The sequence below is a fragment of the Daucus carota genome, chromosome 9, assembly GCF_001625215.2.
Source record: "Daucus carota subsp. sativus chromosome 9, DH1 v3.0, whole genome shotgun sequence".
NCBI lineage: Eukaryota > Viridiplantae > Streptophyta > Magnoliopsida > Apiales > Apiaceae > Daucus > Daucus carota.
This window is the reverse complement of record NC_030389.2, coordinates 16,403,637-16,424,174: the sequence shown is the minus strand read 5'-3', so window position 1 is coordinate 16,424,174 and position 20,538 is coordinate 16,403,637. Positions and strand designations below refer to the sequence as shown.

At 32.5% G+C, this 20,538-nt stretch overlaps 3 protein-coding genes across 3 annotated transcripts; 1 reads left to right on the top strand and 2 right to left on the bottom strand.

Annotated features, from left to right (window-relative positions):
* Window positions 1-2,845: 2,845 nt before the first annotated feature.
* Window positions 2,846-3,889, bottom strand: LOC108201298 (uncharacterized). The gene has a single exon (XM_017369591.1). The coding sequence runs from the start codon at window positions 3,887-3,889 to the stop codon at window positions 2,846-2,848; it is 1,044 nt and encodes a 347-aa protein (XP_017225080.1).
* A 4,677-nt stretch (window positions 3,890-8,566) lies between these two features.
* Window positions 8,567-10,055, top strand: LOC108201299 (protein FAR1-RELATED SEQUENCE 5-like). The gene is made up of 3 exons (XM_064085166.1): window positions 8,567-8,582; window positions 9,066-9,949; window positions 10,050-10,055. Exons 1-3 carry the CDS (start codon window positions 8,567-8,569, stop codon window positions 10,053-10,055), a joined length of 906 nt encoding a protein of 301 aa, XP_063941236.1.
* A 7,959-nt stretch (window positions 10,056-18,014) lies between these two features.
* Window positions 18,015-19,808, bottom strand: LOC108201300 (uncharacterized). Its single transcript, XM_017369593.1, has 4 exons — window positions 19,731-19,808; window positions 19,124-19,336; window positions 18,719-18,855; window positions 18,015-18,648 (listed from the first exon to the last, which is right to left on the bottom strand). The coding sequence occupies exons 1-4, from the start codon at window positions 19,806-19,808 to the stop codon at window positions 18,015-18,017; spliced, it is 1,062 nt and encodes a 353-aa protein (XP_017225082.1).
* Between the last annotated feature and the right edge of the window lie 730 nt (window positions 19,809-20,538).

The following is a 20,538-nucleotide window of genomic DNA, read 5'->3' as shown; positions in this document are numbered from 1 at the left end:
GGATGTGATATGTCCATGTAGAACCGTTTTAAGATCTTTTCAGTGTATGACGATTATTGCACAAAAATTCCATTTGGAAGATGTTCAGTTTGTAATCCAAGGCAAAGATTTGTTCTCCCAAGATATTTCATTTCAAACTCTGCTTTTAAGTAATCAACTGTTTTCTGGAGCTCTTCAGGAGTTCTAATAATATTCAAATCACCAACATACACAGCCACTATAGAAAATGAAGATGTTGTTTACTTTATAAAAATACGTGGACAAATAGGGTCATTCTTGTAATTTTCCCTTAGTAAATATTCGCTTAACCTCTTATACCACATTCCACCAGATTGCTTTAATCCATATATGGATCTTTGTAACTTAATAGAATAAAGATCACGAGAGTATAATTTAGATGCTTTAGGCATTCGAAATTCTTCGGGAATCCTCATATAAATATCTTTCTCAAGGGAACCATACAAGTTTGCTGTCAAAACATCCATTAATCGCATTTCTAATTTTTCAATAATTGCCAAGCTAATAAGATAATGAAAATTTGTGGCATCCATTGCAGGGAATATGTTTCCTCATAATCTATGCTTGGTCTTTGTGAAAATCCTTAAGCAACTAAACGTGCTTTATATCTAACAATTTCATTTTTATCATACCTTTTTCGCACAAATACCCATTTATATCCAACGGGTTTAGTCCCTTCAGGGGTTCGAACTACAGGTCCAAAAATTTCATGCTTGTTAAGTGAGCTCAACTGCTTCTTTCTATTTTGGTCAATCTTCCCTACGTCGACATTCTTCGACAGATTTTGGTTCAAGATCCTCATCTTCCATCATTATATCAAGCGCTACATTATATGCAAAATTTTCATCGACGATGATGTTATTTCGGTTCCATTTCTTTCCCGTGACAACATAATTTATAGAGATCTCTTCTATTTCAACATTTTTAGGTACCTGGTCCTCCTTTGGGGTTTGATTATTCATGTCACGGGTCTCTTCTGGAGTCTCTCCTTGAGATTTTACTTCATCTATTTGGGCATCATCATATGTTGCTCCTTTTCTTTTTCGAGGATTTTTATCTTTGGAACCGATTGGTCTACCTCGCTTCATGCGAGGTCTTGACTCATTTTCCTTGATAATTTTCCTTCAGGGACATCGATTTTTGGAGGAGCATTTGCAGCTGGTGTGTGTGACTTAGTCACTCTATTGATATCATTGAATGCATCAGGCAATTGATTTTCTATGCCTTGTAAATGGATTAGTCTTTGAACTTCTAGTTCACATTGGTTTGTACGAGGATCAAAAATGTTTAATGTTGGTGCATTCCATGTAATTTATATCTCTAGATGCTTATTTTTTCCCCCTGATTTTGGGATAATTTTAATCCCTCCCCCTAATTTTGGAAAAACATTTTCATCACAATGACAGTCTGCAAATCTTGCAGTAAATAAATCACCTGTCATTGGTTCAAGATATTTGATTATTGAGGGAGATTCATAACCAACATATATTCCCAACTTTCTTTAAGGTTCCATCTTTGTGCGTTATGGTGGGGCAATGGGACGTATACCGCACACCCAAATGTTCTAAGATGGGAAATATTAGGCTCTCTTCTGGAGGCCAATTGCGAGGGAGAGAACATTTGATAGCTTGTTGGTCTGATGTGTACAAGTGCTGCTGCATGTAAATTGGCATGTCCCCAAACTGTAACGGGGAGATTTGTTTTCATAATTAATGGTTTATCAATCAATTGGAGTCTTTTAATAAAGGATTCTGCAAGACCATTTTGTGTATGAACATGAGCTACAGGATGTTCAACATGTATTCCAATTGATGCACAAAACTCATTAAAAGCTTTTGATGTGAATTCTCTGGCATTATCAAATCGAATTGTTCCAATATTGTAATCTGGAAATTGTGCCCTTAATCGGATTATTTGTGCAAGTAGTCTCGCAAACGCCAGGTTACGAGATGATAATAAGCACACATGTGACCACCTTGTTGATGCATCGATTAATACCATGAAATATTTAAATGGTCCACATGATAGATGAATGGGCCCACATATGTCACCCTGTATTCTTTTTAAAAATTTAGGAGATTTTGTTGCAATTTTTTCTAAAGAGGGCCTGATAATTAATTTTCCTTGAGAACAAGCAGCACAAGAGAATTCATTAGATTGAAAAATCTTCTGATTTTTCAATGGATGCCCGTGTGAATTCTCAATAATTTTTCGCATCATAATTGACCCAGGATGCCCTAGCCGATCATGCCATATAATAAAATTATTTTTGTCAATAAACTTCTGGTTTACTGTGGCATTTACCTCAATATTTCGAATATTGGTATAGTATAATCCGGAAGAAAAAGGTTGGCAATTCTTCTATAACACATTTGCTACCCGAAGTGATACTTGTAATATAAAGAAATTCTTTATCCCCTTTATTCATCGTTTCAACGTGATATCCATTTCTACGAATATCTTTAAAACTTAATAAATTTCTTTGTGATTTTGGGGAGAACAATGCATCATTTATAATAAATTTTGTTCCTTCGGGTAGTAATATAGTAGCTCTTCCGGAGCCTTCTATCAATTTTATACTCCCGGAAATTGTGCATACATTGCCTTCATATTTATTTAAAGAGGTGAAATATTTTTCATTTTTAAGTATAGTGTGGGTTGTTGTACTATCTACAAGACAAATATCTTCCTCTTTTGTTGTATGCCCAATGCGAGAATGTAAAATTTCCATATTGCTTCAATAACAGATAAATATATAATTAGTAAGGATAATCATGAAGAGATACAATCATATGCATGCGAATTTAAAATAAAGCAAGTAAGTACATCAAGCTTTCAGTTTATCATCTAGGGTAGTGGTGTCGTCAAGAGTCTCATAAAAATCAGCGGTATCCAAATAAGTCATTGTTAGGAGATTATCTACATGGTCTTTATCTTCGAAAACTAAATTTGTTTCAACATTCTTTCCTTTGTCCTTCAGGGACGCTTGATAAAGATCAGTTAGGTGTTTTGGTGTATGGCAGGTACGTGACCAATGACCTTTCATTCCACATCTATAACATTCACTTTCCACAACCCTTTTTCCTTTTTTAATATTTTTCTCCAACTTCGCGTTGGAATTAGATTTATCATATTTGAAAATAGGGTGATTTTGGATTTGAGATCCACGACCATGAGTTCCTTGTCCATGAGCAAAACCACGTCCACGTCCACGATCACAACCTCGTCCACGCTCGCCACCTTGTCCACGCCCATAATTGTATATTGTCGCATTCTCTTCAGGGAATGGGCGAGATCCTGTGGGGCGAGACTCATGATTCTTCATCAAAAGCTTATTATTTTGTTCAGCAACAAGGAGGCATGAAATCAATTCAGAATATTTTGTAAAACCTTTTTCGCGATACTGTTGCTGGAGGAGTACATTCGAGGCATGAAAAGTTGAGTAAGTTTTTTCTAACATGTTCGCGTCAGTGATATTTTCTCCGCATAATTTTAGTTGAGAACTTATTTTAAAAAGTGCGGAGTTATAGTCACTGACGGTTTTAAAATCTTGAAGCCTCAAATGCATCCAATCATATCGAGCTTTTGGAAGAATCACAGTCTTTTGATGATCATATCTATCTTTTAAATTTTTCCACAATTCAAGTGGATTTTTAACCGTAAGATATTCACTTTTAAGTGCCTCATGGAGATGGCGGCGAAGAAAGATCATAGCTTTTGCGCGGTTTGACTCAGTCTCTTGATTTTCCTCTTTAATTGTATTTCCGAGACCTTGTGCAGCCAAGTGAATTTCGATATCCAGTATCCATGACAAGTAATTCTTCCCCGTGATATCAAGAGCCTCGAATTCAAGTTTCGTAAAGTTTGACATATTGTAAACTATACAACAAGTGTTAGTAGAATATATTAAATTTATACTATAAACTCACTAACAACAAGGCTAATATATTACAAATATAAATATTTTAAAAACAATAAAATAACCAAGCTATAAATAAAATCTAGTCTTATCATGCAATAATTATAAATGATTATCAACAAAGGTTACTCTAAAAAATTTAGTTCTTATACTATAATGTACATAACATAATGACTAAAATAAAATTAACAGAGGATAACCTATAAAATACTATTTTTATTCTTAAAGATTTTCGTGCACTGCATAACACGTAATGAATCAATAAACAACTACATGCGCACAAGACTAGCATCAATAATGATATAAATATCTTGTTTCAGATCAAAAACAAAGAACATATATACAAAATGATTGACACAAACTCTGAACTATAACAGAAAGGTACTTGATCAAAATGTTTGCGACCAAACATGAGACACTACTATTTATTACACATGAATAAAGATATCCAATACTAGTGCCTAGTGATTACTCATTTTTATTTATTAATATTCTTACATGACACGTACAGAACATGTAGGTACTCTTCATTTTGGAAATTTCATTCCTAGACAGGCACGTCATGGTGGGAAAGAAAAAGCATAAAAAGTAAGGTTGTTAATCTAATTTTTTTACTCATGTCAGTCGCCAACAACAAAAAGCAAAGAGGGTCTAGTTTGCATGAATTTAGGGTAGGAAAATTACTCAACCAAGAACACAATCCAGAAGATTAAAATTATACTCCCTCCGTCCCCCTCAATTGTTTACATTGGAGGGGGACACGGAAACCAAGATAATGTATAAAAAATGAGTAAAGTTAGATGAAAAGTGGGTAAAGTGGTGGGACCTATCAATATTTAATAATAGATTTGAGATAGTGGAGGAAAGTAGTGGGTGTAATAGTAGTTTTTATTGTTAAATATGAGATAGTAAGGGAAGATAGTAGGTGTAATGATGAGAAAAACTTACTATTTATAGTAACGTAAAGAAATGAGAGGGACATCCTAAAATAGTAACTGTAAAGATATGAGAGGGACATAGGGAGTATAGTATAATCCAAAAAAGAAAAAAAATTATAATTCATGTAAATCATACCTTTAGCTTAAATGAGATATAAGAGATTGCTCCTTCTAAACTTTATGCAAACCAAACTCCTTTTAAAGTTTTGAGCAACTCGTGCTGATAACGTGTTAGATATAATATTTTATGATATACTAGAGAGACATGAGCATAGTGAAAGAAGAGAAAGTGTATTAGATCAAGTATCCATGAACTCAACTTAGCCACCTATTTATAGGTAGATTACAAGGTATTTGAAAGACCAAAAGTCTAAGGTTACAATTTACAAGAATGTGAAAGATTAAGAGACAAGGGCCTCATAAGCAAAGAATTTCTAGAAGCATCTAGGACATCCATTCATAACACTTTTTACATTTTTTCTCTTTTAATAGGTTTTAGAATTATTAGTAGTAATAGAATAATAACATTTTTAATTGGTTTTAAAATTATTAGTAGTAAGAACAACTCCAACCACGAAAATCTTTTTGCTAAAAAGTGAGTTGGCTTATCAAAAATGAAAGAAAATAGTCAATGTCTTGATAATATTAGGGCTTTTTTTATTCATAACCAAGTTTTCAATCTTATTTTCAAAAATACTACCTTCTCCAATCTTATTTTCAAAAATACTACCTTCTCTAAAATATTTTAAAAAATACTGTGGTTGCATATGCAACCATATATGCAATTCTACAAATCCTGATTTCAAGTTCCAGTTTTTAAATGTCATTTTCGATGTCGAAAATGACATTTGAAAACTGGAACTTGAAATCAGGAATTCAGTTGCATATATGGTTGCATATGAGGTTGTATTAAGTTGATTCTATTGGAATCTAATGGCCCCGCCAGGGGCACCCATACATCAGTTGTAACTTACAGTTTTCAGTTGCATTTAGTTGCATATGAGGTTGCATGCAACCTCATATGCAACGGAAGACTGTAAGTTACAACTGATGTATGGGTGCCCCTGGCGGGGCCATTAGATTGCAATAAAATCAACTGAATGCAACCTCATATGCAACTAAATGCAACCTCATATGCAACTAAATGCAACTGAAAACTGTAAGTTACAACGGATGTATGGTGTGCCCCTGGCCGGGCCATTAGATTACAATAGAATCAACTGAATGCAACCATATGCAACTGAATACAACCATATGCAACCATATATGCAACTGAATTCCTGATTTCAAGTACCAGTTTTCAAATGTCATTTTCGACCTCATCTTTGGAGTCAATACACACACACACACACACACACACACACACACACATATATATATATATATCTGTGTGTCTGTGTGTGTGTGTGTGTGTGTGTGTGTGTGTATTGACTCCAAAGATGAGGTCGAAAATGACATTTGAAAACTGAAACTTGAAATCAGGAATTGTAGTTGCATATATGGTTGCATATGCAACCACCGTATTTTTGGAAAATATTTTCAAAAAGATAGTATTTTTGAAAATATTTTAGAGAAGGTAGTATTTTTGAAAATAAAATTGGAGAAGGTAGTATTTTTGAAAATAAGATTGAAAAAACAGTATATAAGATAATTCCCCAAAATATTATATGCCAACCATACCCACCGTATGTTTGTCGAACTTCTACAAGCCTCTAAGAAGTCTGTAAAAAGATTACACATCATTTATTATCATATTGAATTGATATATTCTGTTTTAACAATCTAAAATATTAATAGCACACTAATATTAAATTATAACCAACCAATATAGCCAACTGATAGATCATATATTTATATATGCTTTTATATGATTTTATTCCCATAATTTTAGTATTTTGTAAATTATCGGGTTATTACTAATTAATTTTAAGTGTTTATTAGCAGGAAACTAAATATTCCTAAAGTTTGATTAAATCAAGCTTATTTGGGCTTAATCAGATGGAAATTCGGATAATTTTATGGACAACATGCCCAACAAATCTTATTTGGGCCATAACTTGAGTTCTAGACGTCAGAATTGGGCGATTCAACAGCCCACGCGAAGATATCAGAATTTTCTACAAATTTAAAGTGGTCCAGCAATAAAACCCAACTGGAGGCTGGAGCAGCCCAGAATCAGGCCTGAATGTTAGCCTACGAATTTCTTTTCAGAATTCAACTTGTTTTAGGAAACCGGATTTGTTTTCCAGGGAAACCATTAAAAACACTATTACTATTACGGTTTGTATTATTAGAGAGAGATCGAATATTGTGTGCATTGAGAGATAAAGGGAGAGAAATGTTTGTGAGAGAACTTGAGCAAGGATTGAAGGGATTCGGTCCAAGTTCTAGAGATTTCGTCAAATTTTATTTTCTTTACTCTTCTGACATGATTTCAGTTATATATATATATATATATATATATATATATATATATATATATATAGGCTCATGATCAAATAGAAACCACTCTTAAAATAAAAACTAGAAATCAGTATCCCTACCACTATTTACAACTACGGGTATTACTAATTTATACTGCACTAATCACTGTTTTTATACAGTATGTAAACAACGATTTTTATTATCAAAATTGAGAGAATCTACTTATCCAAATTATTGATAATCGATTATAAATGATTAATTTCATCCGTAGGAAGGTTCTTGGTGGTAGGAAGCCGCAAGTGAAGTTGTATGATGATGGTAAGTAGTCGTTAGTTTTGTAAGTTATGATGGAAAGTGTATGTGACTATTGGTGATGATATACAATGGTGGAAAGTCATAGAAACGTTTGGTAATGGTGGTTAGAGGTCCATTATTACGATTTGGGTGAAGATGATGGTCATATACGTTGCATATATGTGTATATATATATATTTATATTCGCGAGATATGCTATATATAAATTAGTGATATGTTATGTACAAAATAGTGATTACTGTAGTTAAAAATAGTAATAAAAAATTGTCCAGAAACTGGTTTTTAGTTTTTAGGCTAATTTGATTTCTATTGGAGTAGGACTCTCTCTCTCTCTCTCTCTCTCTCTCTCTATATATATATATATATATATATATATATATATATATATATATATATATATATATGAATGGGATCAAATAAAAACTTTTTTAAGTTACAAACTTACAAATTTTTTTGGGCCATCAGATTAGATTTGATCCTAGAGCTGGGGCTGACTTAAAATTTTATAATAGAGGGGTAACTTAGTCAATTTACGTTTAAACAGTTATAACATATATAAACTAAAAAACTAACAGGAGCGTATTATTGTTTGTTGGAAATTTTTGCCGGCTAGAGAGAGAAGACGCATCGGAGAGAGACGACGGCGAGTTTCTGAGCTGGAGAGAGAACAACTCGACTTTCGACTACAGATTTAAGCATACTTGAAGGTAAATTATTGTTTTTTTACATAAATTTGCTGTTTACTTGTTTTCTTCAGCTCGAGATATACGATTTGATGTGTTTTAGTTGTTTTATTGTTTTCTCTTTGACGAATGTACTGTGATCGTCGGGATTAGGTTGTTTCCAGGTGTTTTGTGGTGTTTGATTGAATATTATAATAAAAAATTTGTTTTTTTAGGTGGAGATTTGGTTATTACTCTATTCGATTGTTCTTCTTTTATGCGATTGTGCTATGGACTTGAATTCAGGTCCGACATGATTTTCTTTGAGTTTAGTTTGTTGATTCTTTTTTTAATCTGAATGTTTGTTGTTTCGTTGAATGTATGATTAACTTTTGTTGAACAAGCTGTATATGAATCAATTATTATATGTAATTATAAAGTGTTTGTTGAATATTAGTATGAATTCTGTTGAACGAGCTGTATATGACTTAAATATGTTGAATTCTTGTTGTATTTATGTTGAACTTTGTCTATGTGCATCTGTTGAATATAATGTACTTATAAGTGTAATTATAAGTATAAATTATAAGTGTATTTTTGTTTTCTGTAATTATAAGTGTTTGTTTAATATAAGTATCAATTTTGTATGATTACTCTTACTTGAGTACTTTTTTTGATGTGAACAATATATTTGTTGAATCTTTGTTTTCTTTATGTTGAACGTTGTGTATGTGTAACTGTTGAATATAATGTTTTGTGAATTTTAGTTTAGTTGTATACCTTTTTCAGGTTTTGGTGATAAAATTGCTCAAAACTTTGATGCTAATACATTGCCTACGGATGTTGTGGCTATAGAAGATGATGATTTTTCTTTGGGAGAAGTTGATGATTTGTCTTCGCGTAAATATGTATCTCCAGGTTCTACAACGTATTGGTTGCCTTGTATGGTTGATAGTAAACCTAATGTTGGAAAATCATTTAGGTGTATAGATGAGGCTGCGCATTTTTATGTTGATTATGGTCGTTCTTGTGGATTTGATATTAGGCATGGTAGTGAAAAGCGATATCGAGATGGACGTATTCAATCGAAATGTTTTCACTGTTCACGAGAAGGCTTTTATTCTAAAAATGGTGAGAAGAATGATGATGGCTCATTTTGTTCAAAACAAAAGAGGAAAAGTATGTTTACTAGATGTGGATGTCCTGCTATGATTGTGGTGAAACATATGAAGGGTTCAATATATGAGATTACTTCGTTTATTGAACAACATAATCATAGGTTTGCTAGTGCTGATGGTAAGAAGTTTTTGAAGGCAAACCGGTCAATGACTGTTGCACATCAAAATTTTGCATTTGATTGTTCAAAAGTCCGAATAGGTCATGCTCGTGCGTTTGGTTTAATGAAAGAGTTTGTTGGAGGGTATGACCAGATTGGTGCAACAGTTGTTGAATTTAAAAATTGGAATAGAGACTTGAAGAACATAATTGGGAATGCAGATGCACAAGTAATATTGAATAAATTTCAAGCTTTGAAGGAGTCTTCTAATGGCAGATTCTACTATGAACATGATGTGGATGAGTCTGGAAAATTGACAAAGTTATTTTGGGCAGATTGTGTTGGTCGTAGAAACTATGATGTGTTTGGTGATGTTATTTCAGTAGATGCCACATTAGTACTAACAAGTAAGAAATTTCTGTTATTTTCTAACATATTTTGTGTATATCTTATTCCCTTTTTTCTTGAATTCTTAATAAACATATATTTGTTTTCAGGTATAACATGGTTTTTGTTCCAATTTGTGGTGTTGACAATTATAGAAAGTGTGTAACTTTTGGTGCTGGTCTACTTTCAAAAGAAGATATAGCTCATTACAAATGGATTTTTCAAGCTTTACTAAATTGTATGGGGCGACATCCATTATGCATTTTGACTGATCAATGTGCTGCAATGAAACAAGCAATTGCTGATGTGTTCGATAAAGAAAAGACAAGGCATCGTCTTTGTATGTGGCACATCATGAAAAAATTTCCATCCAAGGTACCTTCTGTTGAACCTTCATAACATTTGTGTTGAATATATGTATTTGTGTTGAATATATGTTTTATTGGTGTTGAATACATGTCTTAGGGGTGTTGAATATATTTATTTTTGTTGAATATATGTTTTAGTTGTGTTGGATATATTTTAGTTTCTGTTGAACTTTAATTCAATTTGTGTTGAATATATTCATTTGTGTTGAATATGTGTTTTAGTAGTGTTGAATATATCTATTTTTTATGTTGAGAAATTTGTATGCCTGATATTTGTTAGTTTTTTTTAAATGTATTTTTAGGTTGGTGTGGTATTGGCAATGGATGGTGGATTTTTATCAAAGCTTAAACCTTTTGTATGGGGTGAAAATTTGGATATATCTGAGTTTGAAGCTGGTTGGAAATCTTTGATGGATGAGTTTAAGATGACTGACAATGAGTGGTTGTGTGATATGTATGAATGCCGACATTTATGGATTCCAGATATTTCAAAGAAGATCCTTTATTAAGAATATTACAGACAACATCTTGGTCAGAAAGTGCAAATTCATTTTTTAGTTATTATCATCAACCTGGTGATACTCTATCTCAGTTTTATCTACGTTTTGAGACTGCAATGGATAAGCAATGTAATATCAATTCAGACTTGAATCATAAATCTAATGTTGCGTTCCCAAGTACTGATACAGAACTGTTTTTGGAGAAGGATGCTGCAGAGTTATACACACGTGAAATATTTTATAAATTCCAGAAACAAGTACGAGATTCTTGTTTCTATTTGGTAATAAAGGATATGAGTGGTGTTGAAGTAAAGAAGTTTATTTTACATGATCTTAAAGCTGCTAAAGAATTTCAGGTATTTCTGAATTAGTAGTTAGGGGTGAGCATTCGGTTTGATTAACCGAAAACCGAACCGAAAAACCGAAAAAAATCCGGTTCGGTTAACCAAAATACAAATTTCGGTTCGGTTTTCGGTAGGGAAAAAATCGAAAATTCGGTTTTCGGTATTTCGGTTATTTAACCGCGGTTAACCGTTAACCGTTTGGTTAACCGGTTTTTAATATAAATATATTAAAATTTTATATTTTACACAAAAATACATATATGGTACTGATAGAGTGATAGTCTGATACTTCATTTATAACATAACATCCTACGCGGCTACGCTTCCCAACTTCGAATCTCCGATACTCACCGGCGGAGCCCTAGATTCAAATTCGACCAACTGATTCGAGGCTGCTAGATTCAAATTCGAATCTAATCTTCCTTCGCGCAGCCCAAATATGGTAACTTTCTTCGTGGATTTCTTTGATTCGAAACCCTAGCTAGTTGTTTTGATTAATTTTCCTCTTCTGTGTTTTGATTTGCTCGAGTTAGTTAATTGATTTGCTCGACTTCGTTAATTGATTAATGATTAGCAGTGTCGAATTCTTTTAATGTTGTGCTCAGTGGTCACTGCTCAGCATATGCTCGATGTTATGTCTAACTTAACTAGATGAACTAAATTGAATACTTTGATGGGTTCTAACTCGTAACTTATAAATCCTTTGATGTGTGCATTATAATGGGCATTGCACACTGGACAGTGGCTACTGGCTACTGGCCACCAGCGGGCAGTGATGCCAGTGAATAGTGATAGTTGTTTTATCATTTATGAGTTGCTAAATTGTTTCATTTGTAATTTTCAGATGGAAAATGAGGGTGATTATCAAGAAGAACTTGAAGCACCAACTGAAACCGTGGCTTCAAATCCTAGAAAGAGGAAGCCAATGGAATCTCGAAGCAATGTATGGGATCACTACATCAAAGTTAGAGATGAAATTGAAATTTTAGTTTTACATAAATATAATATTGATGTCTGCTCTCTGACCTTATGATCAATGTGTATGCCAACTGTCCTGTAATTATATGCAAGCTTTGATTTTGGAACAAAACTGTGATATGATGAGCTTGCTTAGTTGCTTGGTTATTTTACATGACTGCAATCTATATGATAATGTGATTTATAATCTGTTTTGATAAAGAATTAATAGAGTGATAGAAGTTGATTGAATGTAGGATATATAATCCAATAATGACATAATATTAAATTGATTAACATGTAGTGATAGTCTGATAGACTGACAGCAATAGGTGAAGTACAGAACTATGTGATTGTGTGTTAGACAATCTGTGCATGTGTATTTCTTGACTTGGTATTCTAATAATGAATTGAAATATGTAACTCATGCTCTGTGGTTTGTTATTTGGTGTCATTTTGCAGCAGCAGCAGCCAGGGAATGAGCACCACCAGCTTGTATGTCTCCAACTAGTCGAATAATTCAGTAGCCAGCAACGTAGCATTTCAGTAGGGAGGGCCCTTAACGCTTAGCAGAAGGCAGGAATTTGTGCGACTGAACTAAATTTGTGATAGATTGTGATAGACTAATGGTGTCTGTTGGTTAATTTTAATGACATATGAATTGTGAAGTGTTGGTTTTTCATGGCCGGATGTGTTTAAGCTTTTTTATTCAGTAATCGTTCATAACTTGTAAAATTATAATGTCTTTGTGTGTTCTGTTATTCAAGTTTTTCAAGTTTTTATGAAATTTCGGTTTTAAACTTCGGTTTTCGGTATTAACCGAAATATAAATTTCGGTTCGGTTTCAAAACCGAATTAAATTCGGTTCGGTTTTCGGCAGGAATTTTTCAGCTTTTTCGGTTTCGGTTAACCGAATTTTAATTCGGTTCGGTTTTTACCGAATGCACACCCCTATTACTAGTAGACTGCATTTGATTATTATTTAATGCCTTTTTTCAGTGTAATTTATTTTTTATGTTTGCATGTATTTTATATTTGATATACAATGCCTTAGGGGTGTTGAATACATGTTTTAGGGGTGTTGAATACATGTCTTAGGGGTGTTGAATATATTTATTTTTGTTGAATATATGTTTTAGTAGTGTTGAATATATTTAAGTTTGTGTTGAACTTCAATTCAATTTGTGTTGAATATATGTTTTAGTAGTGTTGAATATATGTAATTTATTTTTCATGTTTGTATGTATTTTATATTTGATATTAAATCACTTATATTTGGTACAGGTTTTGTACATTTTGGATAATCATAAACTTGAGTGTTCTTGTAGGATGTTTGAAAGAATTGGTTTGCCACGCAGTCATTTGATTCTTGCATTAAAACAAGTTCCTGTGCACAACCTGCCAAGGCATCTTGTTCTGAATGGATGCATGAAAAATGCTGAAAAAAATGCAACAAGATTTGTTTCAAGCACATCAAATGATGATAAAGAGAAATTTAGTGTTATTGTGAATGATATTTGGTTTGATTTCAATTCGTGTATGGGGTTGGGTGGTGACAATAAAGAAGCACTTGATTTGATTCAAAGTTGTCTAAAAGATGTAAAACAGAAGTTACGCGGTTGGATATTTGAAGGGAAGCTAGTTGTGGGAAACAAGAAAGATGTTGTTGAAAAGTTTATTGGATCAGAGATTCCAGTTAACATTCAAGTCCAGCCTCCAAATCAATGTCGGAACAAAGGGTGTGGAACAAAGAGAATTAATAGTGCCGCTGAAAAATCAACTATACTTTCTGGTAAACTAAAGAGGATTTGCAGGTATTGCAAGACAGAAGTTTATCATGACTTCAGGAACTGTCCTATAAGAAAAATGCAAAATTTGGATGAGAATTCTGCTGGAAAGAAGAAACAAAAACAAAGTACAGACAACAGTGAAAGTGGCATGGGTGACAATGTTGAACTCTAGTTTTTGTATAGTTGAACATTTGTTATTTTGTAGTTTTGTTAAAATTCTTTGTTGAATTGTTATATAAATAATGTTGAACACATATACTTTCATTCCTGAATTTCTATATAAATAATGTTGAATACATATAGTTTCATTGTTGAATTGTTATATAACTAATGTTGAATACATATAGTTTCATTGTTGAATTGTTGTTCAAATATAGTTTCATTTTTGAATTGTTGTACAAATAATGTTGAATGTTGAATGTTGTACTGTCTATATAATTAAACAAAAATAGTTTATAATCCAAATTTAAATATCTCCTAAATTACACTATGAATTTTTCATTATAGAAATAGGGAATAAAATGGATCCAATCTCTACTTAATAAAAAATCATAAGGGTTTGGTTGGGGTTACGGAAAGATGTCATTTTTCATTTCAATTTCTAACCCTAATTACATACTTACGAGATATTGTTTGGGGTTTTATTTGGGATATAGAATAAGTCATGAATTCAACCCTCTTTGTACCCATGTTCAACACAGAGAAATGTTGAACATGGATTATTGGGCTGTTGAACTAGGGAAGAATAGTACATATAAAATACATTGATACTAAAGAAACAATTATATACAGATCAATTAGCATTCATGCAATTATAGTTCTGTTTCTTGGTGACCGAGGAATTATGTATTAAGCAAAATGCACATAATAGCAAAATATTTACAAGCAAAACATTTAATTACTCAGAAATGTCTGATCAAATTGTGCTTAGGCACGTCTTTGTCTTTTTGCTGGAGCTTTAGTATCCTTTTGCTTTTTTTTTTCTTTTTTTTTCTGCTTCTCCAATTCAACTTTTTTCACATGTTCTTCAAAAAATCTGAAACTCCACATGATGCTTCTGTTTGTTGCATTCATGTAATAGAATCTGCCGTGCATATCTTGTCCTCAGAACATCTAACTGTTGGTCTTGGACTTTTCCCTCAACAGCAAGTCCACAATCCCAATTTTTTGAAACACCCTGGTAGTGCTCCATTTGTCTCATGACAAAAAGACCACAATCAATATGATTGTGCTCAGTTCTCCACTTCATTTCCAATCTTACAGGAACAAGAGAAGCTATGTCCTTCGCCTTTGAATGATTTTTTAAAACCATGTATCTTACAAGGAAGTCTCTCTGTTAAAAACCATACATTAATTGAGAGAATTCCATGTTAAATTCAAGTCAAAAAATTATATGATCATTTTAATAAAGTAGTAATTACTTACAATATTTTGAGGTATTTGCTGGTACTTTGCATCGAAATCTGGCTGCAGAGCACTACTATCAATAACCTCAAAACTTGGTTTTTTAATGTTGAACCATAAGAGGTAGTGATGCTCAGCAATTGTCATGCTGAAGAAAATCTATTGGAAAATATTAAAACAGTAAAATTAATTAAAATAGAGTATAAAATGAATCCCATGTCTAAAAAGCAAAAACTCAAAAGGGTTTGGTTAGGGCTATAGAAAGATCTCACTTTTTATTTCAATTTTCAACGCTTAGTCAGAAAATTACTAGATAGCGTTTGGGGTTTGTACCCATGTTCAACAATGATAAATGTTGAACTTGGGTTAATGGTCTGTTGAACTAGTTGAATACAGTGATATTTAACAAACGATTATATTAAAACAGTAAAATTAATTAAAATAGAGAATATAAAGGATCCAATCTCTACATAATGAAAAATCATAAGGGTTTGGTTGGGGGTATAGAAAGATGTCATTTTTATTTCAATTTCTAACTCTTATTACGAGATAGCGTTTCGGGTTTGATTTGGAGTATAGAAATAACTCATGTTCAACCCCTTTTGTAGCCATGTTCAACACTATTAAATTTTTGATCAGTAGAAGATAAAAACAATAACTCAAAAGGGTTTGGTTGGGGGTATAGAAAGACCTTATTTGTTATTTCAATTTTCAACCCTAACTCACATATTTATGAGATACGGTTTGGGGTTGGGTTGGGGTATAGAAATAACCAATGTTCAACCTCCTTTGCACCCATGTTCAACATAGACAAATGTTGAACATGGTTTATTGGGCTGTTGAAATAGTTGAATACAGTGATATTAAATACACGATTATATACATATTATTTGTCATTCATGCACAAACATTAAAATCAGTTAAAATTATAGTTATCATATATATAATGACCAAAACTTATAATGAAGTAAATATTTTACCAAGTCAACATCGTTGAATTTGATGTGATCATAAGCACCCAGAACATCATCAAAATCTCTTACAAACTTTTTGAAATGTTGCTCTCTCTCCTCTAAATTTGAATGACTCAAAACATAGACCTACAAGTAATCATAAAATGTTATTCACATGGTATAATGATATATTTTACTTTTTAAATTCTATTGACAATTCACTTACAGTCACATGATGAGGAACAAATAGTCTCAGAGGTGATTGTTCAGCTTTATACATTTCATTCATATTCAGAATGTGGCAGAAAGCATCAACAACTTGTGTTGTCACCAACTGTTTTGGCTGGAAAGAAATGCAATTTGAATTGTCCAAAATTGCGTTTGCAGTGTCAAAGTAAAGGAAACTATTGCAACACAAATATGATTAAATATTATCCATGTACTCATCATAAAATGATATAATATTCAACAAAAATCTTCATTTGACTGGAGGTTCGAAGAAACTTATTATCCTTCTGGATCAATTGTCTGAAGCCAATCTCTCAACTTTTGCTCTTCTTTGTTAATCTTTGTGCTGATTTTTGTTAATCTTATCTTCCAGGGAGATTTCAACACTTCAGCTGTATGTATTATTCTTTTCCCCTTGTCCACCTTTGCAGCTTCTTCTTCTGATTTTCTCTGTCTTTCAACCTCTGCTTCCTTTTCAACTTGAGTCAATCCTAAAGAAAAAGTAGAAAGGACTTCTCCAAAGCTTTGCAAATTTGGTTGGGTACTTGTTGTTTTTATTGTCAGCTTCTGTGGAGGAGGAACAGTTGAAGATACTACATTCATCCTTCTTGTTGTGTTGAATATAATCTTTACTTTCTTTCCATCCTATTAATCATTATAACATTCAGTTTTTTCTAGTAATCACTATAGAATTAACCCATGTTCAACCTCCTTTGTACCCATGTTCAACACAGACAAATGTTGAACATGGGTTAATGGGTTGTTGAACTAAAACAAATGATTATACTAAAACAGTAAAATTAATTAAAATAGAGAATAAAATGGATCCAATCTCTACATAATAAAAAATCTTAAGGGTTTGGTTGGGCATATAGAAAGATGTCATTTTTTATTTCAATTTCTAATCCTAATCACACACTTAAGAGATAATGTTTGGGTTTTTATTTGGCATATAGAAATAAAATGGATTCAATCTCTACATAATAAAAAATCTTAAGGGTTTGGTTGGGGGTATAGAAAGATGTCATTTATTAATGGGCTGTTGAACTAAAACAAATGATTATACTAAAACAGTAAAATTAATTAAAATAGAGAATAAAATGGATCCAATCTCTACATAATAAAAAAATCTTAAGGGTTTGGTTGGGCATATAGAAAGATGTCATTTTTTATTTCAATTTCTAATCCTAATCACACACTTACGAGATAATGTTTGGGTTTTTATTTGGCATATAGAAATAAAATGGATCCAATCTCTACATAATAAAAAATCTTAAGGGTTTGGTTGGGGGTATAGAAAGATGTCATTTATTATTTCAATCTTCAACCCTAAGCCACATATTTACGAGATACGATTTGGGGTTGAGTTGGTTTATAGAAATAAACCATGTTCAACCTGCTTTGAACCCATGTTCAACACAGACAAATGTTGAACATTGGTTATTGGGCAGTTGAACTAGTTGAATAAAGTGATATAGAACACATGATTATATTATATTAAAAATTCTTAATACTTTACCTTTTTAACAAGCTATGCTGCTTTACGTGAACTGACGTCAAGAGCTTCTTGTGCTGCTTGTTCTTGTTCACTTGCTTTGTGTTCAGCAACAGGTATCTCAGTATCACTGGTGCGTTCATCCTGAAGCCCAGATACAGCCTCAGTTGCTATTCCAACAACATTTACGTTGCTTGCCATTTCTTGGGCCATGATTTTTTTTTGGTAATCTTTTTCAGCATCGTCAACCATTCTGAGGACCTCACTTCCCATTGATGACTGCACCGGAGAAACAATGTTCTCAACTGGTTTTTCTTGCTCAATTTCTTTTGATGACTGAACTGGAGAAACAGTCTTTTCAACAGGTCTTTCTTCCTCAATTTCTTTTTGCGCTCCATCAGCTTCTTTTTCTGCTTCAACTTCTCTTTCTTCCTCAGCTTCCTCAATTGTTCTTTCCTTTTCTACTTGTCTTTCTTCCTCAACTTGTTTTTCTGCTTCAACTTCTCTTTCTTCAGAAACCGGATCATTAATCTTTGAGGTTTCTACTTCTGCACCTTGTTGAATGCTAGTGTCAAATTGTTTATTTGTTGTTCCAATTGTCTCTTCAACTGGATTGCCCAATGGTTCAAAATTATGTTGAGAAGTTTCCTCAGTATCTTTTCTGGCTGCCCTGATGGATTTTCAAATTGCTCAGCCTCACTACAGACAAAAACTTGAGCAGCTTCAACCCTTGCTAAAACTCTTCATTATTATTTACAGTGTTGTAATCAATACAACTTTTCAAACATTTGTTGAATTGTATGTTTGCTGCATCAAATTGCTTTCGACTTTCAACCAAGATAAAAGCCAAGTTCTCTAATTCAACAATCATTTGTTCCTATAAAAAACAATATCATATATTCAACAACATTGATATATATATTCAACAAAATATTGTAACTTAAAGAAATAACCCAACAAATTCAACAAATTTTAATATTAGATTCAACAAAATATTTCAACTAAAAGAAACAATCTAACATATTCAACAGAATTGATATACAGATTCAACATCATATTTCAACTAAAAGAAACAAATTAATATATTCAACAAAATATTCAATAAAATATTGTAAGTCAAAAAACAAAGTCATATATTTACTTACTCTCTTTCTTTCTTCATCAACATTTCTAGCAACTTCTTGTGTCTGTTCAGTGCTTTCATCTACAGACCTGATTCTTCCTTTTCCAAATAGATTTTCAGAAGTTTCCTTCCTTTTTCTTGCTCTCAAATCTTTATCTGACCAAGCTGTGAATCTTGGTATGGTGCGGAAAACTTCAGTTTCAATTTTAATCCACACTCTATCCACATAGAACAACTACATATAACATAAAAAATATGTTATAATGACAATATAAATTTTTAAAAATGTTCAACACAATTCAAGAGGAGATTCAACATATTCAACATTGGAAACAACAATGCAACAAATTTTAATATTAGATTCAACAAAATATTTCAACTAAAAGAAACAATCTAACATATTCAACACAATTAATTTACAGATTCAACAAAATATTAAAAATTAAAGGTACAATATAACAGTTCAACAAAATCTATCTATCTATCTATCTATCTATATAATAGTTCCTGATGCGTGATATGTACAGTGATACATGCCTAAATAAATGACCCCTGCTTTCGTTTTATTTGCAAAAATGCCACCGCTTCCTCCATCTATTGCATGTGCTCAATCTTTGTCTGAACAACACGTCCTTCTTTTCCCCAGCTTCTACAGCTTCTTCGACAAGCTTGAATTCAAAAGACTCACAGATCTGAAACAGGTCCATTTTCCAAATATGGCAGCTTGCCCTTTTAAGATTCTCACACATCTCACACAGTTTCTCCTTTTCACCATGCTTTCAATCAGTTCAGTGTTGTGAATAAACACCACTTTTTCCTCAATCCTGCTCTTACAGCTTCTCCGACAAGCTTCGATTTGAATTACCCGTTCTCTAGAGCTTTTGGCAAGTACAGTTTCTCTCTGTATACAAGCTACTTTGAATGAATTAAATATCACTTCTTTCTTCTTCCCCTAATCTCTCTATTAAGTTTCTCTTTTTTATTCGTAATATTTCTTTTGTATAATCTCTATTTGAACTACAACTCTTCTAATGATTTCTTTGTAATTTAGTTGCAGGTTAAAATCCCGTTCATAAAGTGTTCGTTGATTTGCCTGAAAGAAAAGAATGGGTAATTTGTTAATTTTTTATCTTTCTTTATGTATGGTTACATTTTGGTTATTAACTTTTTGCTTATTAGAGATACTTGAACCAGAGAAATGGTCGAATATGATATAAGAATGGATGCATAAGTATGTATATGTGTGTAATGTGTACACGTGTAATATTTTGATTTTTTTTGTGTTAGGCTGACTTTGCCGGATGGGACAGTGAAGGAAGGGAAGAAATGGATGTCGACTTCCTTTGATATTGCAAAAGAGATATCAAACTGTTGCAGTCTCTTGAGATGACTTATGGATGCAAATTGTGTATTGGGCCATGTACCACAAGAGAGGTG